Source organism: Gekko japonicus, unplaced genomic scaffold (assembly GCF_001447785.1).
Source record: "Gekko japonicus isolate JY-2015 unplaced genomic scaffold, Gekko_japonicus_V1.1 scaffold36, whole genome shotgun sequence".
NCBI classification, from domain to species: domain Eukaryota; kingdom Metazoa; phylum Chordata; class Lepidosauria; order Squamata; family Gekkonidae; genus Gekko; species Gekko japonicus.
Genome location: NW_015164182.1, coordinates 561018 through 580541, shown reverse-complemented (window position 1 = coordinate 580541; position 19524 = coordinate 561018). Strand labels below are relative to the sequence as shown.

At 46.1% G+C, this 19524-nt stretch overlaps 1 protein-coding gene across 1 annotated transcript in view; it reads right to left on the bottom strand.

The window, feature by feature from the left end:
- The window catches only part of LCK (LCK proto-oncogene, Src family tyrosine kinase), a 56268-nt gene extending 38517 nt beyond the window's left edge, over positions 1 to 17751 (bottom strand). The window contains exons 1-5 of the mRNA XM_015408061.1: positions 17649 to 17751; positions 4498 to 4598; positions 3729 to 3810; positions 1303 to 1393; positions 64 to 162 (exon numbers count right to left, since the gene is read on the bottom strand). Of these exons, the coding sequence (XP_015263547.1) occupies positions 64 to 162; positions 1303 to 1393; positions 3729 to 3810; positions 4498 to 4596 (371 nt within the window). The 5' untranslated portion in view covers positions 4597 to 4598; positions 17649 to 17751. The remainder of the gene's footprint in view (positions 1 to 63; positions 163 to 1302; positions 1394 to 3728; positions 3811 to 4497; positions 4599 to 17648) is intronic.
- Between the last annotated feature and the right edge of the window lie 1773 nt (positions 17752 to 19524).

Sequence of the window (19524 nt, the reverse complement as noted above, 5' to 3'; positions counted from 1 at the left end):
GCCACAATTAGAGGGTTGTTTATGAATTATACTAGGAGGGAAAACACGATGATTTCTACTCACGGTTCTTGTTCCAAACTGTTATATTTCACAACGAAATTGCACGGAATAAAGCCCACCTGCCCCGTAGTGAGGGATTGGGCTTTCCACCACTCTCCATTCCTGGAACAGAAAAAATAAAGGTCAGTCGTCCCCCCTTGCTCTGTAGTTTTATTTTATTCATTCTACAACAAATATTTCTGTACCACTTTTCCTGCTCAGGGTGATTAACAGGAAAATCTAAATACCAATTCACTAAAAGATACAACAAAAAAAGCAATAACAAATGCAAGATATCAGTCACTACAGAGAAGCCAACTAAACCAGACTCAACTGTCTCTGGCAGAAACAAAGGGAATTTTGTATCCTTTACTGAAAAGAAAGGGGGCTTTGCACAGCTAGATGATGAGGAGTGGGAGGACCATAACCAAAAAAGTCCTGGTTCTTGCCCCACCAGAGAAAGGGGAAAAAAGAACCATGGGCTGGATGCCCTGGATCAGTCCCACAAATGTCAGCAGTTTCCCTTTGTCTGGGCACTGGGGAAGGCTGCCCCTTAGGAGAAAGAATCCATGGAATCCATCTCCATGCCTTTATGAGTTCCTAGAGTGGCCTGTTTTCATTCCACAGGAAATGGTTGGCTCAAAGATCTGGTTTATTAGTGAGGCAGGACCAGCAAGGTGAGAAGCTGGGAGATGCTGAAGGAAGAGAGCAGCAAGGAGGCAAGGAGAGGAAAAGAGCTGACTCACTAGGGAGCTGGGCTACAAGAGCTGCTGTGGTGAGATGGAGCACCAGCAAAGTCCAGGGCTAAGGCTGCCAGACTCTAGGTGGGGCCTGAAGATCTTACAGAATTACAACTGATCTTCAGGCAACAGCAATCAGTTCCCCTAGAGAAAACAGCTGCTTTGGAGGGTGGACTTTATGGCATTATACTCTGCTGAAGTCCAACCCCTCCCCAAAATCCTACCTTCCCCATGCTCTACCACCCCCAATCTCCAGGAATTTGCCAGCCCAGAACTGGCAACCTTAGCCCAGGTAGCTACACAGGTAGTTGCCTTTCTCTGTTGCCTTTCTCTGTTTCTAATTATCAAGGGCCTGCAGAAATCCTGGCCAGGAGGTCCATCTTTTATTGAAATGGAATGGTAGGAGAGCATTGCATCACAGGATGCAAGCCCACAATGCAATTCATTCTGCTACTGGATGTGAGAGACAAGAGCTCTTGTCACTAGACCCGCAGGTAAAACTCTGAAGTGGGAACAGACTTACTCTTCCAGTACCCGCAGCTGTTCCCCTTTCCGAAGCACCAAGTCTCCATCGTGGGTTGATTGGTAATCGTATAATGCAACCACTAGTTTATCTGAAAGGAAAATTAATATGCCTCTAAAAGACATTCAGAGTTGCTCGACGGGGGGAAGATATCTCAAGCTCGGCTTGCATAACTGGGCATTCCTTGGAGATAATCTGACATTCCCAAATGTTGCAAACAACAGCCAGCCCAATTGCACAAGGAACCAAAGCTGCCCCTTGAGAAGGGGATGCAATATTTTTAGGGACAACTATAGAGCAGTCTGAAAATTCATCCTCAGATCATTTGCAATGCCTCCAAAGATATTGCCCACACTTCTCCCAGACAGTCTGGGGCATCCACTCCTCTGCTCTGTCTATACCATGGGAATGTCTCCTTGCTCTTTCCTCTGTCCTAGATTGGCTCACTGGCCAGCCCCAACTTCAAGACTCTGCAGCAGTAGTGGCTATGTTCCCAGTGGAGCAGTCAGGCAATTTTCAGCTCTGGACTTAAAGGTCTGTTGCCCTTCCCCTCCAGTTCAAGATCTGACTAGAATGAGAGATGTTGGATCCAAGAGCAAGAGATGCTTCCAGCTGACCTTATTTTGCTGGGATGGTAAATCTGAGCCAAAGGGGGGGGGAACTCCTTTTACCACCCCACCCCAGTTTATCAGCCATGCTGATGAAGAGAATTGCAGTGGCTATGTGTGAGACAGCTGAAAGGAGAGAAAATTCTTGCAGCATATTTCCTCTCCATCTTCCTTTATACCTCCACTCCCCACCAACGCCACTAACTAGGGCATTCTGGAAACCAGAAGTTGTAGAATTCCCAGAACAGCTGGTTTAAAAGCCCTGTTCACACGTTGTAGTTAAGGCACATGCATCTGTTTGTATGCATGAGCCGACGGGTCCACTTTACGAAGGAAACAAATGACCAGTACCTGGGTAAGTGTTGGATTTGTAAGGTTCTCAGCCTTCAAGTGGGGCTGGATTTCCCTCAGAAATATGGATGCCAGCCTCCAGGTGGGACCTGGGAATCTCCCAGAATTACAGCTCATCTCCAGACTACAGAGATCAGCTTCCATGGAGAAAATGGAAGCGCTGGAGGGTGGAGTCTATGGCATTGAACCTCACTGAGGTCTCTGTCCTCCCCAGGCACCATCCCCAAATCTCCAGGAGTTTCCCAACCTGGATGTGACAACTCTACCCCCCATTCCCTGCTGAGGGCCAGGGAGGACCTAACAACCCTATCCCAGAATTGCAACAGATCTCCACATTACAGGATCACTTTCCTTGTGGAAAATAGCGGCTTTCAGAGGGTGGACTCTATTGCATTATATCCCTGTTGTCAGGGAGTTGACATATAGGGAGGGGCTGAAGCTCAAATACTTTGGCCACCAAATGAGAAGGGAGCACTCACTGGAGAAGACCCTGATGCTGGGAAAGATTGACAGTCAAAGAAGAAGGGGACGGCAAAGGATGAGATGGTTAGACAGTGTTATCGAGGAGGACCTCTGCCTGTTATTTTAGTTTTCGGTTCTTACTGCCTGACAATGCTCTGTTATCTCTATGTTTTATGTGCCTGACCTTGAGTGCCTAGCTGTAATACATTCCCTGAGAACTATCCCGTTGTCGGAGCCCATTACTTTGGGCGGGTTCCTCCTAATGCCTTGATTGGCTATGCACCATCAGGGTACCCCTTTGAACCCAGTATAACTCCCATCCCCACGCCTTTTTCATTAGTCTTAACACAGATCCTGAAATGTAGATGTTCTGCCAATACTGTACCAATAAACTTCTATTCTGAGGAAGAGAGTTGTTGGTTCTGATTGCTGCAGGAGTCTGATACCTGCTGACTGAGCCCCTTTCCCTTTCCAAACTCTGCCCTCCACAAACTTTGCCCCCAGATCGCCTGGAATTTCCCAATCTTAACTTGGCAACCCTATTAGCATCTTCAGCTGTACATACATGCATTGAATGTAACACGAGAATTACTTAATGTTGCACATATAGAGCAAACAAAAGTACACTTTATGTGTGTTGACTGTAACTTGTGAACAGGGCTTTCAGGCATTTTTTAAATATTCCCATAATATACATCCAGACAACCCCATTTCTTTCTGAGAACTATAGCTCTCAGATGTCTGATAATTAATGTCAGGCATTTTGGGAACTACAGTTCCCAGAATACACTGCATGGGAGGCTATAAGTAGAGGATTAAAGATGGAGGAGTACTGGGGAGGAGTTTACAGATCTCTAGGTACAGTCTACTTTTGGGGCCTCCAGCATTTAACCCCAAGTTCCCAAAGTGCTGTCCTGACAATGCCAGAGGATGTCACTAGGGAATCCAGATAGACGTTTTGGCCTACATTGCAGTCAGGAGAGGGGGAGGTAGTAAAATCTTAACCTTGAAGAGGGGAACTGGGAGGAAGAACCACTTCATTAGACAGCAGAGGATTCCAAGCTTCAGAGCCATTGGCTGTCAGCCTCTGAGGGGAAAATAAAGACCAAGTTAAGATCATTTGGTAGCACTTTTCAAGAAGGTGACCATCACATTTCTCATGTAGGGTTGCCAACCTCCAGGTCAAGCTGGGAATTACAACTGATCTCCAGACAACAATGATCATTCCCCTGGAGAAAATGGCTGCTTTGGAGGGTGGACTCTATGGCACTATAACCCACTAAGGTTCCTAAACCTCCCCAGGCTCCACCCCTCCATTCTCTAGGAATTTTTCAACCCAGATTTGGCAACCCTAGTTTCCTGTACTTTTTGGAGGTGCTGTCTAGTGGGGAAATAATGTGGATGCAAAGAAGTATGTAAAAATTATATGCTGAATTAGCGGGCATCTATAATAGACTCGAGAGGATTGCTTTTTGAAAGAACAACAAGTGTTCAAATTGTCTCAATTGAAAAGGAAATTAACAGTCACATAAGAGTCCAGTTGCAACCTAAATGCTGGTATTTGTCCAGCTAAAGACAAAAAGTGCATTGTGCTGGGGAGACAGACAGGGCAGGTTAGGGGAGAAAGGAACCTTAACAGTGACATGCTGTAACATGTGGTTTGGCTCTCAGAGCCAGGGCCAGGGGAATGTTCAGGAACTTTGCACAAAGCATTATGGCAAGGAGCCAAAGCAGAAAGAAAGCTCTGGGAAGTTTCCACAGAAGGGTCTCTCACCTCTGACCTGGCATCTGGGTCGATGGGGTAGTGGCAGATCTCACAAATTTCAATATTCTCCATCCACTCATCCTCTGAACTGTAGCAGCAACCCATCATCTCTGCCAGGGTAGAAGGTGGAGACAAAGATATCCCATTTAAAATCCCTATTCAGCTACATGTGACTTTGGGTAAATCACTCAGGAAAAGAAAAACATCATATGTGATATCACAGAAACTAGCCAATATTGTGGAATTTCACAAAACATTTCAGGCCCACAATGGATATATTAGTTGGGTGTGGGCAGAGGTCAGCCGGCACGCTGGTCCTGATTTTCAGCCCATATTTCCAGACTCTGTAGATATCTGGATTGATCAGTAACTCTGATCAACAGGACATAGCTTTAAGTCTGATTACCTTTGCCCATCCGGAGTACCTATGGAGGTAGCTTGTTAATCATTGTACCAATGTAAGCATCCCTAAGATAATCTCCCTAAAAGTATCTGTTTCCTCTGGTTTCTGTACGTGATTCCAACCTCAGCGCACGGTGAGTGGGGTGGGGGCAGAGTGTGCATAAAATAAACTGCTTGCTGCCTTAAGGGGCAGACGGATTTCTCTACCCTCAAGAGAATTGTCTCGCGTGATTCCTTCAGTTGGGTCAATGATACAGACAATGACATTGCAAAGTCCTGGGGGGGGGGGCAACAACTTTGTGCTTTGAAATATTAGGGAAATGTGGTATCCTGAGGCATATACAAAGGCAGTCTTCGTTTATTTACAATATTTCTGCCTCTCCAGAAAATGCTCAAGGCAACTCATAGCAACTAAAACAGGAAATTAGTTGTTGTAGATTTTCTGGGCTGTATGGCTGTGGTCTTGGCATTGTAGGACCTGACGTTTTGCCAGCAGCTGTGACTGACATCCTCAGAGGAATAACACAGAAAGATGGAGTACTCTCTGTGGCAAGGTGAGAAGAAAAATGGTAGGCAGGTAATTTATATCTACTCAGGAATGTGGGTTAGTGCTGAGTCATTATCTTGTAGGAGTTCCCCAGGCTGTGACATGCTAATGGAGGAGCTTTCCTGAGGAGGTTCTTTTGCATATGGATTGGCTGTTGAAATTCTGATCTTCTGTAGTGCTGTTGTAAGATGTAGAACATTTTGTGTTTTTCAGGACAGGAAACCATGCCCTATTTATTTTTAAACTCTCTTCTTTCCTGTTGAAATTGTGTTTATGTTTATGAATTCAATGGCTTCCCTGTGTAATCTGACATGGTAATTGGATGTGTTGTCCAGCCTTTCAGTGTCTTGGAATAAGATACTGCACCCTGTTTGAATTAGGCTATGTTCACCCACTGCTGATTTTTCAGGTTGGCCCAATCTGCAGTGTCTTTCATGTTCTTTTATTCTTGACTGAATGCTATGCTGTGTGGTCCCAATGTAAACCTGTCCACAACTATATGGTATGCGGTATACTCCTGCAGAAGTGAGGGGTTCTCTTCTGTCTTTTGCCGATTGTAGCATCTGTTGTATTTTTCTGGTGGGTCTGAAAACTGTCTGATATGTGAACCGCACTTTCTCAACGATGAACTAAATCATCTAAACCACTCACTTCAAGCAAATGGCTGCTCCAAGAATGAAATCAGAAGAGCAATTAAACCAAAGATAAAATAAACAACTGAGGAAAAACAGTCTCCCACAGGAAATGTGTTTTTGCCATATATCAAAGGAATCACTGATCAGATGGGAAAACGTATGAAAAAACACAACCTACAAAGGCTGGACAACACATCCAATTACCATGTCAGATTACACAGGAAAGCCATTGAAATGCTCTACATCTTACAACAGCACTACAGATAATATTAGAATTTCAACAGCCAATCTATACGCAAAAGAACCTCCTCAGGAAAGCTCCTCCATTAGCATGTTTCACAGCCTGGAGAACTTCTACAAGATAATGACTCAGCCCTACCCCACCTTCCTGAGTAGATATAAATTACCTGCCTCCCATTTTTCTTCTCACCTTGACACAGAGAGTACTCCATCTTTCTGTGTTATACCTCTGAGGATGCCAGTCACAGCTGCTGGTGAAACGTCAGGACCTACAATGCCAAGACAATGGCCATACAGCCCAGAAAATCTACAACAACTAATGAACTCCAGCCATGAAAGCCTTCGGCAACATATTAAAACAGGAAAACTATACCAACAAGTAAATAGAAGCACATCAAGCCAATAAAAACAAGTTAGGCCCATAAAATCAAGTCAGTAAAAAAAAATTTTGGCTGTCAAGTCACAGCTGACTTATGGCAACCCCATGGGCTTTTTAAGGCAAGAGATGTTCAGAGGTGCCATTGCCATTGCCTGCCTCCACATTGCCACCCTGGTATTTCTTGGTAGTCTCCCATACATATATAGACCAGAGGCAAAACTGCTTAACTTCCGCAATATTATGTGATTGAGCTAGCCTGGGCTATCCAGGTCAGGACCTTGAGGCTGACCCGGAAATTCAGACTGGTACAGAACACAGCAGTCCCCACATACAGGACACATCCATCCTGTGCTGCAAGAGCTGCACTGGCTTCTGATGGCGTACTGGATCAACTTCAAGGTTCTGGTGTTGACCTTGTCAGGGACCCGCATATTTTCAGGACTGCCTCTCCCAGTATACACCCAGAAGAGCATTGCACTCAGTAGATCAGAAGTTCCTGGTGGTCCCTGGCTTGAGGGATGTCTGGCTGTCCTCGACCAGGGCCAGGGTGGGAAACGCCCTGGCCCCAACCTGGTAGAACTCTCTGCTTAATAACATCCATGCCCTGCAGGATTTGATGCAGTTCTGCAGGGCATGTAAGGCAGAGATATTCCACCAGGCATTTGGTCGAGGACAGGGACAATGTCAGCGAGCTGCCATGGTGTTCTGTGTTAGTTGTATCTCTGTACAGTTGCTAACCCCCCCCCTGCCTGTGCGCCTGTATTTTACTCTGCTGTAATGCCTAAGCCAAACAACTGGAGGATGTGATGGGGGAGTAAGCTTGACTGCCAGCTTGTTGCTTTTAGAGCCTGGGAACTGCACCTGTATTATGTCTGGAGATAGCCTGGTTCTCAGGGAATGAGCGCGCAACCGTTTCCTTTCACCCGCCAGCGGGAAAGTGACCCATTGGTCCTGTACCTGGTTCAAATCCCTTTATCATGTTTGCCCTAACCGTTTGTAGTCAGTTCTAACAAAGAACGTGTTTGAGTGTCTTTCCAAAGCTTTGAAATAAATTTTGCTTTTCTTTAAAACATGGATTTATTCTCGATGCTTGGGGATCCAACAGACAGTCTCATCCTCCTGGCACTCCCATCCCCTGCCCACCCCCATGCGGCAGTGGCACTACCGGAATTCTCTTTTAGACTAATCAGTATGTTATTATTGTTTTAAACCATTTTTAAATTATATATGTTATGAATTTACTAAAATGATATTGATGAAACCAGGGCTCTTTTTGTAGAAAAAGCCCAGCAGGAACTCATTAGCATAACAGGCCACACCCAACAGCAGAAACTCATTAGCATATTAGGCCACACCCCTGACAGCACCTCTCATTTGCACATTAGGCCGCACCCCCATGTTACCAGAAGTGTGGTTATCCAGCCACACCCACCTTTTGCTTGTTATTCTGTTTACCTTGTTTTGTAGCAGGAACTCCTTTGCATGTTAGGCCACCCCCCTAATGTGTGCCAATCCTAATGAGTTTCGCCCTATTATGTTAATGAGTTCCGGGTGGGTGTGGCCAGCGTGGGAGCCAGCCGGAGCTCCGTTCCTGTGCGTTCCCATGGCCGGCTCGCCCGCTAGGCGAGCTAGGGGCTCGCCTAGAGCGCGCCGGCTCTCAGGGGCGCCAAACTGCGCCCCGCCACCGCCCTAACCGGGGCCCACTCCTCTCTCGCGCTCTCTCTCTGCCGTGACTCAAGGGAGGGAAGCAGGGCAGGGAGGGAGGGAGGAAGGCGGCGAGGAGGCAGAGGGCGCCAAGGTACTACAGCCCCGCCGGCTGCCGGCTGCCTGCCCCGCCCTGAGAAGGGGCTTCAAAAGAGGCTGCCAATTATGCCGGCCGAGGGAGAGAGAAATTGCGGAGGGGGCGGCGTTCGCGGCCTGTGGTGAGTGACGCTCCTCCCCTCCTCGTTTTCCCTCCGCTAGGGTCAGGGGTGCCTCAGCCGGCGAGGCGGAGCGCCCAGGGGCTCGCTGGGCAGCCTCTCCGCGCGGCGCGCCTTCTCCGTTCTCCTCTGCTGCTCGGGTCTCGTTCGAGGGAGGAAGGGAGGGAGGAAGGGGGGCGGTTATGTTCACGGCCCTCACGGGGGTGTCAAGTGGCTGCTCCTCGGCCAAAATGAAAGAGAACTTGTTGGCGCTTTACAGGCTGCCCCGCAAGGCTGGGCCGCCACTTCTCAGACAGGGAGGGGCACCTCGGGGAGGGCCAAGGTAAGCCGGACGGGAGGGAAGGAGGGAAGGAACTTTAACGCCGGTAGCTCACAAGGGAGCATTTTTGCCCACAACACTCCACAGCTCAGAGGGAGCGCTGGTTCCAAGTATCTGAAGAAGAGAGCAGTGACTCCCGAAAGCTCCCACCCGGCCACCAATGTTGTTAATCTTGAAGGTGCTCCTGGAATTGCCCGTTTCTCCAGCTACAGACAGACCTACTCATCTTGCTTAGAATTCTTTGGTCTCCCAAAGCAGCGCGAAGTTTCCCCTCCCCTTTACTTCCATCCACCCACGTCTGCTGCGTCGCAGAAATCCCTCTCCCCCTTTCCACCCCCCCTTCTCTAGAAGACATTTGGTGGGGGTGGGGAAGGCCGGAGAGATAACCCATACGATCAGGGGTTGAGACATTTCGTTCTTCCTGCGGGGCGCGCGAATTTCCAAGCTGACTGGAAAGGACAGACCCTCCCCTCCTCTCTCTGTCTGTCCCCCCCCCCCATTTGCAAAGACTGCAGCTTATGTGTGTGCTTTTCTGCAGCTCCGCTGGAAGCAGTCTTCCCTCTAAGCTGAGTGAGTGTGTGCTGGCTCACAGTTTTTTAGCCTCCAGCTCACACATTTTTGTCTCGGCTCAGGAAGGAATGGCTCCAGAGCAAGCTGATTTATGTGGCGGCGGAGGGGGGCAAGGACCCATCGGGATCCTTCTCTCCAGGCCCCGCCTGGAGGTTGGCAACCCCCATAATTGGTAGGCGTGTGGGCGGGGGGGGCGCCAGAAGATAGCCCCGCCTAGGGCACAAAAACGCCTGGAGCCGGCCCTGTGCGTTCCTGCCCAAAAATAGCCCTGGATGAAACAGATAAACTGAGAGCAGGAAAAAAGTGGTATTAGCCTAGCTTAGCCTGACCTGGGAGCTAAGCAGGGCTGGGCAAGGTCAGTATTTGGATGGGAGACCACCAAGGAAGACTGGGTTTGCTATTTGGAGGATTACAATAGAGAACCAACTCTGCTCATTTCCTGCCTGGAATGCCCCATGGATGGGGTTGGCCATGAGTCAGTTGTGACTCAGCATCATGTTTTTTTCATTTTCTTAGTTAAAAGCCTAGGTAAAGAGAAATGCTTTTTGCCTAAGGGAAACTAAGGTAGATGAAAAGTGAGCCTCAAGGGGGGACATTACAAAGATGAGGCACGGCACCACCATCCAAAAGGCCCTGTTTCTGGGTGCCACAAGCTGGATCTTCTCGAGCAGATTCAGAAACCTTGACTGGTGGAGGAACAGACAGCTGCACTGGCAAAAAGGATCGTAGCTCTGTTTGTGTCCTGCTTGTGGATGTCTGTGAGTAGAATGGTAGACTTAGATGAATTGATCCTGCCTGGGATGTTATGTACCTTAGTGAAAGCTGCCTAGATACTTTGAGCACTGGAGGCACATTTTAATTTTTTGTAGCTTAATGTAATCAAGGTAATAGAGAGTAGTCTGGATAACGGTGAATAAAGTAAAGCTCAAGGCCAATATGGTGGGGCTGCCCTCTCCCAGGAAGAGCTGGTGCAAGAATTGGATGCATTCCTGGATCTACCCCTCAAGATCAAGCTGGTATCTGTGACCAGGATTGCTTTGGATCCATTTTGGCTGATATATCACCCTTGGCTACCTTTATAAGTCCTGGAAACTTTCCAGTTGGATCACTGTAGCACTTTCTTTGTGGTGCTATCCTTGAAGACTATCTGAAAACTTAAATGGGTTCCAAATACGGCAAATCGAGAATGGGAATTAACTGCTTGTACAGAAAGATTTCATAGTTCCTACTTAGTTCCTAGTTAGTTTTTGGGCTCCATTCAAAATGTTGGCATTGACCTTGAAATCTTTAAATTGCTTCAAACATCTGCTCCTCGATGAACTTCATTACTAATTCACACATTACAGGGTTCACATGGTGGACACGTGAGCACCTCAGGGATTACAGGTCAAATGTGTACATGGCATTCCATACTGGGGAACTCAAGTTACCAGACAAGTGCAGGACTTATTTGGACCAAAATTGTAGCACTCAAAGCTTTGGCTTCTCTCTACCCATGCACCAGTCAGCCATTTTCCCCACCTGGAACAACCCCAGATAGCCACCGTTTACCCCACTGGGAAAACTTACATGCCACCATTAGTACACATAAATCTCCCCGGTGGGCAAATAGCAGCTCCTGGGGGACAGTTTCAGACTGGGAAAATGGCATTGGGGGACAGCTGAAATCACTCCCCTTGTGTGCCATGATCCTGATCCAAACTGTATCTGCACATGCCTGGAAATTAAGTTCCTAGGTGAGAACACCCAGAACAACTCTCTAAAAAGTCCACACGGGGGACAGATAGTTGTGCCAACCTCCAGATGGGCCTTCAAGTTCTTCCAGTTGGGGCCTGGAGTTCTGGGAAAGGGCTGTGGTTCAGCGGAAGAGTCTTTGCTTTGCATCCAGATGATCCCAGGTTTATCCCCAGCATCTCCAGTTAGGTGGTAGGTGATGTGAAAGTCTGCTTGAGACCCTGGAGAGCTGCTGCCAGTGAAGAGTAGACAGCAATGTTCCCTCTAAGCTGAGTTAGTGTGAGCTAGCTCACAGTTTTTTAGTCTCTGGCTCACAGATTTTTGTCTTGGCTCAGGAAGGATGGCTCCAGAGCAAACTAATTTATGTAGTAGCCAACTCACTTGCTCACAACTTCAGTGTCAGTTAGTTGCCAATTTTTCTTACCGGCAGGGGAGCCTCGTTGGGCTCCGGGAGCCGTCCGTTGATGTGTGCGCACATGCGCCACCAGCACGTCACCAGAAGTGACGCGCAACGTCGATCACGTTGAGGGCGTGGCCCCGATAGTCGGAGGGAAAACCATAGAGTTTTCCCTCCGACAATCAGGGCCACGCCCCCAATGTGATCAATGTGGTTGCGTCACCTCCAGTGACGCAGCCATGCTGCGCTTCGGGGGGCGGATTTCCCCCCGGGGCCCAATTCCACAGCGGCGGGAATCGGGCCTCCGAAGCGGGGGTTTACCCGCCACCCCACTTGGCAGCCCTAGTGCCAGTAGCTCACAAAGTAGAATTTTTGCTCACAAGACTCCACAGCTTAGAGGGAGCATTGGTAGACAGTACTGACCTAGATGGACCAATGGTCTGATTCAGTACAAGGCAGCTGCCATTACAACTGATCTCCAGACTACAGAGTTCTGTTCTCCTGGATAAAATGACAGCTTCAGAGGGTGGACTCTATGGCATCACAACCCCAAACTCCATCCTCCCTAGGCCCCGACCCCAGATCTCCAGGAGCTTCCCAATGTGGAGCTGGCAACCCTTGCCTGGACACATGGACGTAGTAATGTGTGAATTAGCCTAATATGATTAGGAATGAGAAGCATCTGTGCTTTGTTATTTGGAGCAGGCAAGTTCTCAACTTAGTGGTGATTATTTAGAACCAGGCCAATTATTGAAGTCAATATTGAGTTTACAGTAATTTGGGATATGAACTCTCTTCAGCAGCACATATGCTAAAATAAACTGGAACTATACAGAGAAGATCTCCTGCCAACCTAGCAGTTTGAAAGCAAGAAATTGCAAGTAGATAAATAGGTACCACTTTGGTGGGAATGTAACAGCGTTCCGTGCGCCTTGGTGTTTAGTCATGCCGGCCACATGACCACGGAAACATCTTCAGACAGCGCTGGCTCTACGGCTTTGAAACGGGGATGAGCACCGCAACCCTAGATTCGGACTCGACTGGCTTTCGAGCAAGGGAACCTTTACCTTTACCTTTATACAGAGAAGATAGAATAATCTGGGATAGATTTAAGGGTTTTCTACTATAAAGTAGTGGAAATGAGCCACAACAACAAAGTTTATTATATGGACAGCGGACCTTTCAGTAATGCAATAGTTATATGCAAAATATAACAAGTGTACAATTTTGACTTCTTTCAAAATCCAGGATCTGGTCTCCCTGACTACACGGATACAATGATATGTACATTCTCCCCAGAAAAAAGGGTAACAAGCTGTTCTCCTGAACAGCCTGATACCATATCCAAGAGTGGAGCAATTATTATAAACTCCTTTATAAAAATGACAAAACAGCTCATGGGCAACATTCTCAGTCACCTCTTCACCACAAAGACAAAGTCAGTGATTTGAAGAGATGTGATCATAAGAACCCTGAGCAACAAAAAAAGGCAAATACCAACAAGTAAATTTGCTGATGGGAAAATGTTACAACATGACAATGTAAATGCTCTCATATAAAGCAGTACAAATCACCACATTTATGGATATGGTATATAATTTGTGGATATGGTTTATCATTTGATGACTTAAGAATGCTAGCATGGCAAAGGTCATGATTTATTTTATTTACTTTATTTTTACCCCCCCCTTTCTCCCCAAGGAGGACCCAAAGTGGCTTACATTGTTCTCCTTTCCTCCACTTTATCCTCACAACCAATCAATCAATCAATCAGTTTATTACGGTCAAAGACCCATCAGACAGCATACAGAATCAAAAACAGTCTCCAGATTATCGTAAGGCATTACAGAGAGGGGGGGAAAAACAAACAAACAACCAAACAAACATCTCAAGGAGTATTAAGGAGATGCTTACACTTTGTAATTGCAATAAAAAGAAATTTAGCAACATTCCTTGAAATAGCCGTGAATTTGTCCTCCAGTAAGTGTTTCAGCAAAAGTTCCTCGGACTGGATTACTAATTGTCCTTGAAATCTAAATGACCTTAATAAAGGCGTAATTAAAAGGGCTCTTTCTTCTGCATAGTGAGAGCAATGAAATAATATATGGGGGAGGGTCTCTATTGACTCGGAAGGGCATGAGCAAAATCTCAGATGTCTGGGGATACGTTGAAATCTTCCGGAAAGAACTGCAGATGGAAAAGTGTCCCTGTGAGGTAGGCTAGGCTGAGAGTGTGTGTCTGGCCCAAGATCACCCAGCAAGCTTCCATGGCAGAGCAGGGATATGAACCTGGATCTCCCAAATCCTAGTTGAGCTCTCTTATCACTACACTGAAAAGTGTACTCCGCACTGAACTGAAAAGTAGAATTCAAGATTGGATTGCATTGGAAAAAGTGCAGAAAAGGGCCACTAGAATGATAAAAGGGTTGGAACACTTTCCCTATGAAGAAACGACGCTTGGAGAAACGACGGCTGAGGGGTGACACGATGGAGGTTTATAAGATTATGCATGGGATAGAGCAGGTAGAGAAAGAGGTACTTTTCTCCCTTTCTCACAATACAAGAACTCGTGGGCACTCCATGAAATTGCTGAGCAGTCGGGTTAGAACAGATAAAAGGAAGTACTTCTTCACCCAAAGAGTGATTAACACATTGAATTCACTGCCACAGGAGGTGGTGGCGACTACAAGCATGGACGGCTTCAAGAGGGAATTAGATAAGCATATGGAGCAGAGGTCCATCAGTGGCTATTAGCCACAAGGTATAGACAGGGACTCCAGGGCAAGTGATGCTCTGTATTCTTGGTACTTGGGGGGGGGGTCAATAGTGTGAGGGCTCCTAGTGTCCTGGCCCCACTGCTGGACCTCCTGATAGCACCTGGTATTTTTGGCCACTGTGTGACAGAGTGTTGGACTGGATGGGCCATTGGCCTGATCCAACATTGGCTTCTCTTATGTTCTTATGTTCTTATAAGATATTCTTAAACTACAAGTTTAGTTGCAAGATGGGTACCTGAGTATATACTAGTTAAAACTGCCCTTGCTTTTAAAGGACATCTGTCCTATTTCCTCTGGGCGTTTATTTAAAGATCATTCCATGCAACCAAAGTATCGGAAAATAGATTTCAACTAAATATTTTAAATTTGAGATTCTAGGTTAGTGGAATCAGGTGACCTGAAAATCTACCACATTGCCTTTTGAAATGCTCTCTGGCCCAGCTTTCATGGGGAAAGTAGGCCATGCCTGTCTTGAATAAATATGGGTTTCTCTATGTTGGAAAAGAATGTAATTATCTCCTAAGAGAGAACTTTGAATAGTCAAAACCATACAGCCAATTTTGCTTATACAACTGTAAAAGTGACTTCTCATACAAGCCAAACCTGAAGTATTGGTTTGGAGGGGTTTGATTGGTTAATCAGTGGAATAGACCTGTTGGGTCCAACCAAATATACATTTGTGATTATTTGCTATAATGATCTTGACTGGCTGGCTGGTGACATGGGTTCAGGGTGTTGTTACCCAGAGAAAAAATTCTTAGATTCTTGAAGAATAAACAAAATGGCTTCTCCTCTTTATGCAGTTCTACCACAGTTCTCTGCAGCAGAATTTAAAAGTTTCCTGGCAGGTAGAACTTGAGCAAATATGTTTTTCTAGTTGCTATATCCCTCACAACTAATGAACCTGTTGAATTCTCATACAGTTATTGAAGCTTCTATCAGAAAAACAGTGGCAATTCTTTTTTCGGCTGAGGAAAAACAGTTTTTTTGAAAGCTTGCCTAGTTTGCTTTATATTTCACAATGCGTAGTGTATATATGTATATAAAACTGCATTCTGTGTTATTGTGTCACTAACAGTAATAAGAGAAGAGATGTATGTATGAACTTGGGGCAGTAAATGTTCTCTTCAGCGGCTTTTGAACCTCTGAAAATCAGTCATCTGTACCCAGTACACATTAACTGGACAGCCAGTATGGTGTAGCGGTGAGAGTGTCAGACTAGGGTTTGGGATACCCTGGTTTGAATCTCTACTCTGCCATGGAAGCTTGCTAGGTGACCTTGGGCCAGTCACATGCTCTCAGCCTAACCTACCTCACAGGTTTGTTGTGAAGATAAAAAGGAGAGGAGAACAATGTAAGCTGCTTTGAGTCTCCATTGTGGTAAAAGGTGGAAAGCCCAATCCTTCACTATGGGGCAGGTGGGCTTTATTTTGTGCAATTTCGTTGTGAGATGTAATAGTCTGGAACAAGAACCGTGAGTAGAAATGATCATGTTTTAATATTAGTATCAGCACCTTAACATTAGCATTGAAAATCTCCAGATTTTTCAATTAGATCATAGCTGACATTTAGCTTCTCTATGGATTTTCACAATATTGGTCCCAATCACACGCAGAAGTAGCCGCGCGAGAGGCAAAACTGCCGGGCGGATTTTAGGGGCGCAATCACATGGGAACATCTGGCAAGCGTCCCGCACCCGTCTGCAACCCGTCTCACTCCGCTAAAAACACGGAGTTAAAAAATACCTGGGAAAGTGCAGTATCAAATGGGTTGCGACGGGCCGCAGACAAAGTTTCCCGTGTGATCGCTCCAGCATACTCCGATTGCGTCACTGATCCCTCGATGAAGCGTGCCAGAAACACACAGCGAAGAAAAAAACCCAATTCACCTGCCACTGTGTCTGATCACGGAGTGGCGGATCAAATTACTGTAGCGCAAATAGGCTCGCTTTCCCCCCGCGTTTTCCGGCATGTGTGACCAGGACCATTGTCTTTTTTTTGCATTTGGTTTTATTGTACTCTAAATAATCAGTCGGAGTCTTTGTATATTTCTGTATATTTTTGCATATATTAATATACTTTTGCATTATATTTAATGTATTGTTTAATTCTTGTGGTCTTTTCTAATGTCCCCCCCTACCATGGCTTTTTTTTAATGTGTGTGTGTGTGTCCCCCCCCCCCGGCCCTGGTATTTCTTTGTTTGGTTTTTGTTATAAACCAGAAATCTGAAAAAATGCGGGAACAAACCAATGGTTAGAATTGGTGTGTCAGAAACAGCTATCTGTGAATGTGTACTGTATCACACAAAAGAGAAGGAAAGGTGAATGTCTGACCACTTTGGTCAGTAACAGCCAATGTGATGTGGTGATGGAGAGAGCAGGCCATGACCTGTTGTGGCAGGCACAAATCTCACCTCTGCAATGAACTCACTTGGTGGCCTCAAACAGGCCACTCAGTCCTACCATCACCGCTGCACTTGTCATACATATAGGGATACTAATACACCCCTACCTCACAAGGTTGTTGGTACAACAGGTAGAGGAAATGCTTTGACTACCTTAAAGTGCTATAAAATGCCCAGAATTCCTATTTAGGCTTATGTAGTTAAATATTACATAGTATTTATAATGATTTAATGGTTCATGTTGGACCTCTCCTCAATTTTTCTTTTCATCTCCTTTACTTTCTTTGTCTCTTTTAATTGTCACGGATGTATCTGTTTTTGTATTGATGTCACTTTATAATTTATGCAACTTTTACTTTAGTTAAAGGCAGATATTATACATTTGTGTAATAGCAAGAGTTTGTTTACTTTTTAATGTATATTTTAAAGCAGGGGAGAGGTGGAAGAAGGAAGAAGCATTGTTGTTTTAAAGGCTTCTGTTCCCTTTAACAGACTTATTTCTTTTTTTTCAATTTCCACCTTTTTCAACCTAAACAAATATCCAAAGATGCATACAACACACTTGAAACAAGGACATTTAATACAATATCAAAATTATGAGGAAACCATCAAATCAAAGATATTTAAAAGTCGCAGCTACCATCTGTTCATAACCACACAAGGCCTCCCCCACAAGAAATTAATTTACCCCTGGCCTGAAAGGTCCAGTGGAACAGATCCAGCATATCTCCTTCAGAAAGGAATCCCAGAAATGGGAAACCCTTTCCTGGGGTTCAGAAACATGTCTGTCTTGTCCCCTTTCTGCATCACGAGGAACACATTGAGCTTTAGCACTTACTTGTTACCAAGGATGGCAGATTCCCTCTGATTCCCAACTTGAAAGGGGCGGGCGGGGAGATCACTTGATAGGGTTCATCCTCTGTTTTATCTGGAGCACAGACAGCTCCTTCCAACAACAGGGTGTCTCAAAGCTAGATACTTACCGTCTGTCTCTCTTGCCACCTTCCCTGCTGATTTCCTTCCCTTTGAGGGCTTTGCACAGAGAGCCCTAGAAGCTTGTTCTCAGCACTACTGTGACCACAAAAAGTTCCAAAGCTGCGTAGAAAAACACAAAGGCTTCCTGCCAGCCTCAACCCCAGACCTTGCAATGCAGCTGTAGAACAATATGGTGCTACGGGCTCTATGTTGGCACCGAAACCCATACTATGTGGACCCCCAGAGAATCTCTGGGATGAATTGACCGACACTGAATTTGTCAGTTCAATGGACAGTGTTATGAAGACTTCTGTGCTACCAGCAACCCGGTGGGTGTGGCAGACAAGGTGTCCATCTGCATCTGGGAGACCCGGTTTAAATGCCCATTTGGCCACAAACCTCACTGGACCATCTTGAGCCAGTCACTCTCTCACTCAGCCTAACCAACTTCACACAGGAGTCTAGGGTTACCCATTGTGGCTTGGGACATTCCTGGAGATTTAAGGGTGGAGCCTGGGGAGACCAGGGGAGGGGGAGAGGAGGGACATCAGTGGTATAACTAGGGTTGCCAGCCTCCACGTGGTGGATGGCGATCTCCGGGGATCCTAACATCTCCCAGGAACAGAGATCAGTTCACCTGGAGAAAATGGTCGCTTTGGAAGGTGGACTCTGTAGCATTATACCCCACTGAAGTCCCTCTCCTCCCCAAACCCTGCCCTCCTCAGACTCCACCCCCAAAATCTCCAGGTATTTCTCAACTCAGAGCTGGCAACCTTAACTATAATGTCATAAAGAGTCCATGTGCCAAAGCAGTCATTTTCGTGGAAGGGATCTGTGAGGCCCATTCTCTTTATTTCTGGAGGGGGAGGACTGAGCTCTGTTGTCTGGAGATCAGGTGTAATTCTGGGCACTCTATAGGCCCCACCTGGAGGCTGGCAACCTTAGATGCCTTCAAGATCACAAATTATCATAGCAGAAACTTTCCTAGGCAAACAGATGCCTCCCTGGGTGAATGCTGTGCATTTAATATCGAGGGCTCCAACTCTGGAAGGCTTGTTATGCTCATGAATCCTCCTTTCCCCCCATTTTTCTTTTGCTCTCGTAACATTTAGCCTGAGGAAGAGTTCTTGCAAACTTGAATGCTTGCACACGCTTTTATGTCATTGTAACTGGTCCCAATAAAGGTATTATGTGGACTGTGGTTCCTTTCTTGATTTTGATTTTGGACTGGTATGGCTGCAAAGAAACCTTGAAAGGACCGCAGGACTCTTCTTTTGTTTCAAGAGGCAAGGAGCTCAACGGGTCAGTCCGCTGACATCCATAATTGCTTTGAATAGCACCATAAGAGCTTTTTCTACCCATATAGAGCAGGAAGTTAAAACACAGATGTAGAGCGTGGGAGAGAGTTAGTGGGTGGCGGCAGGATAGCTAGGTCAAGGAGGGTAGAAAAGATGACAGTACAAAAGAAATAAAAACGGGGGAGGCGCTATTCATGTCTGAAAGAAAGGATAAAATGCAAGTGTGTCACAATGTGTGTGTGTGTGGGGGGGGAGAGATACTTTTCCATCTCTGCTCCCGTCTTTTGCCGAGCCTAACCTTTCAGCTACTGAAAGGACCATAAAATCATTGTTTGTGGCTTGAAAGGACAACGCCTGACAACAAGGCAGGAAACTGTGAAATACGCGCACACACCCTTTAATAGTAGCAGTCTTCTTCTACCAAGTGAAAAGTGGGGAGGG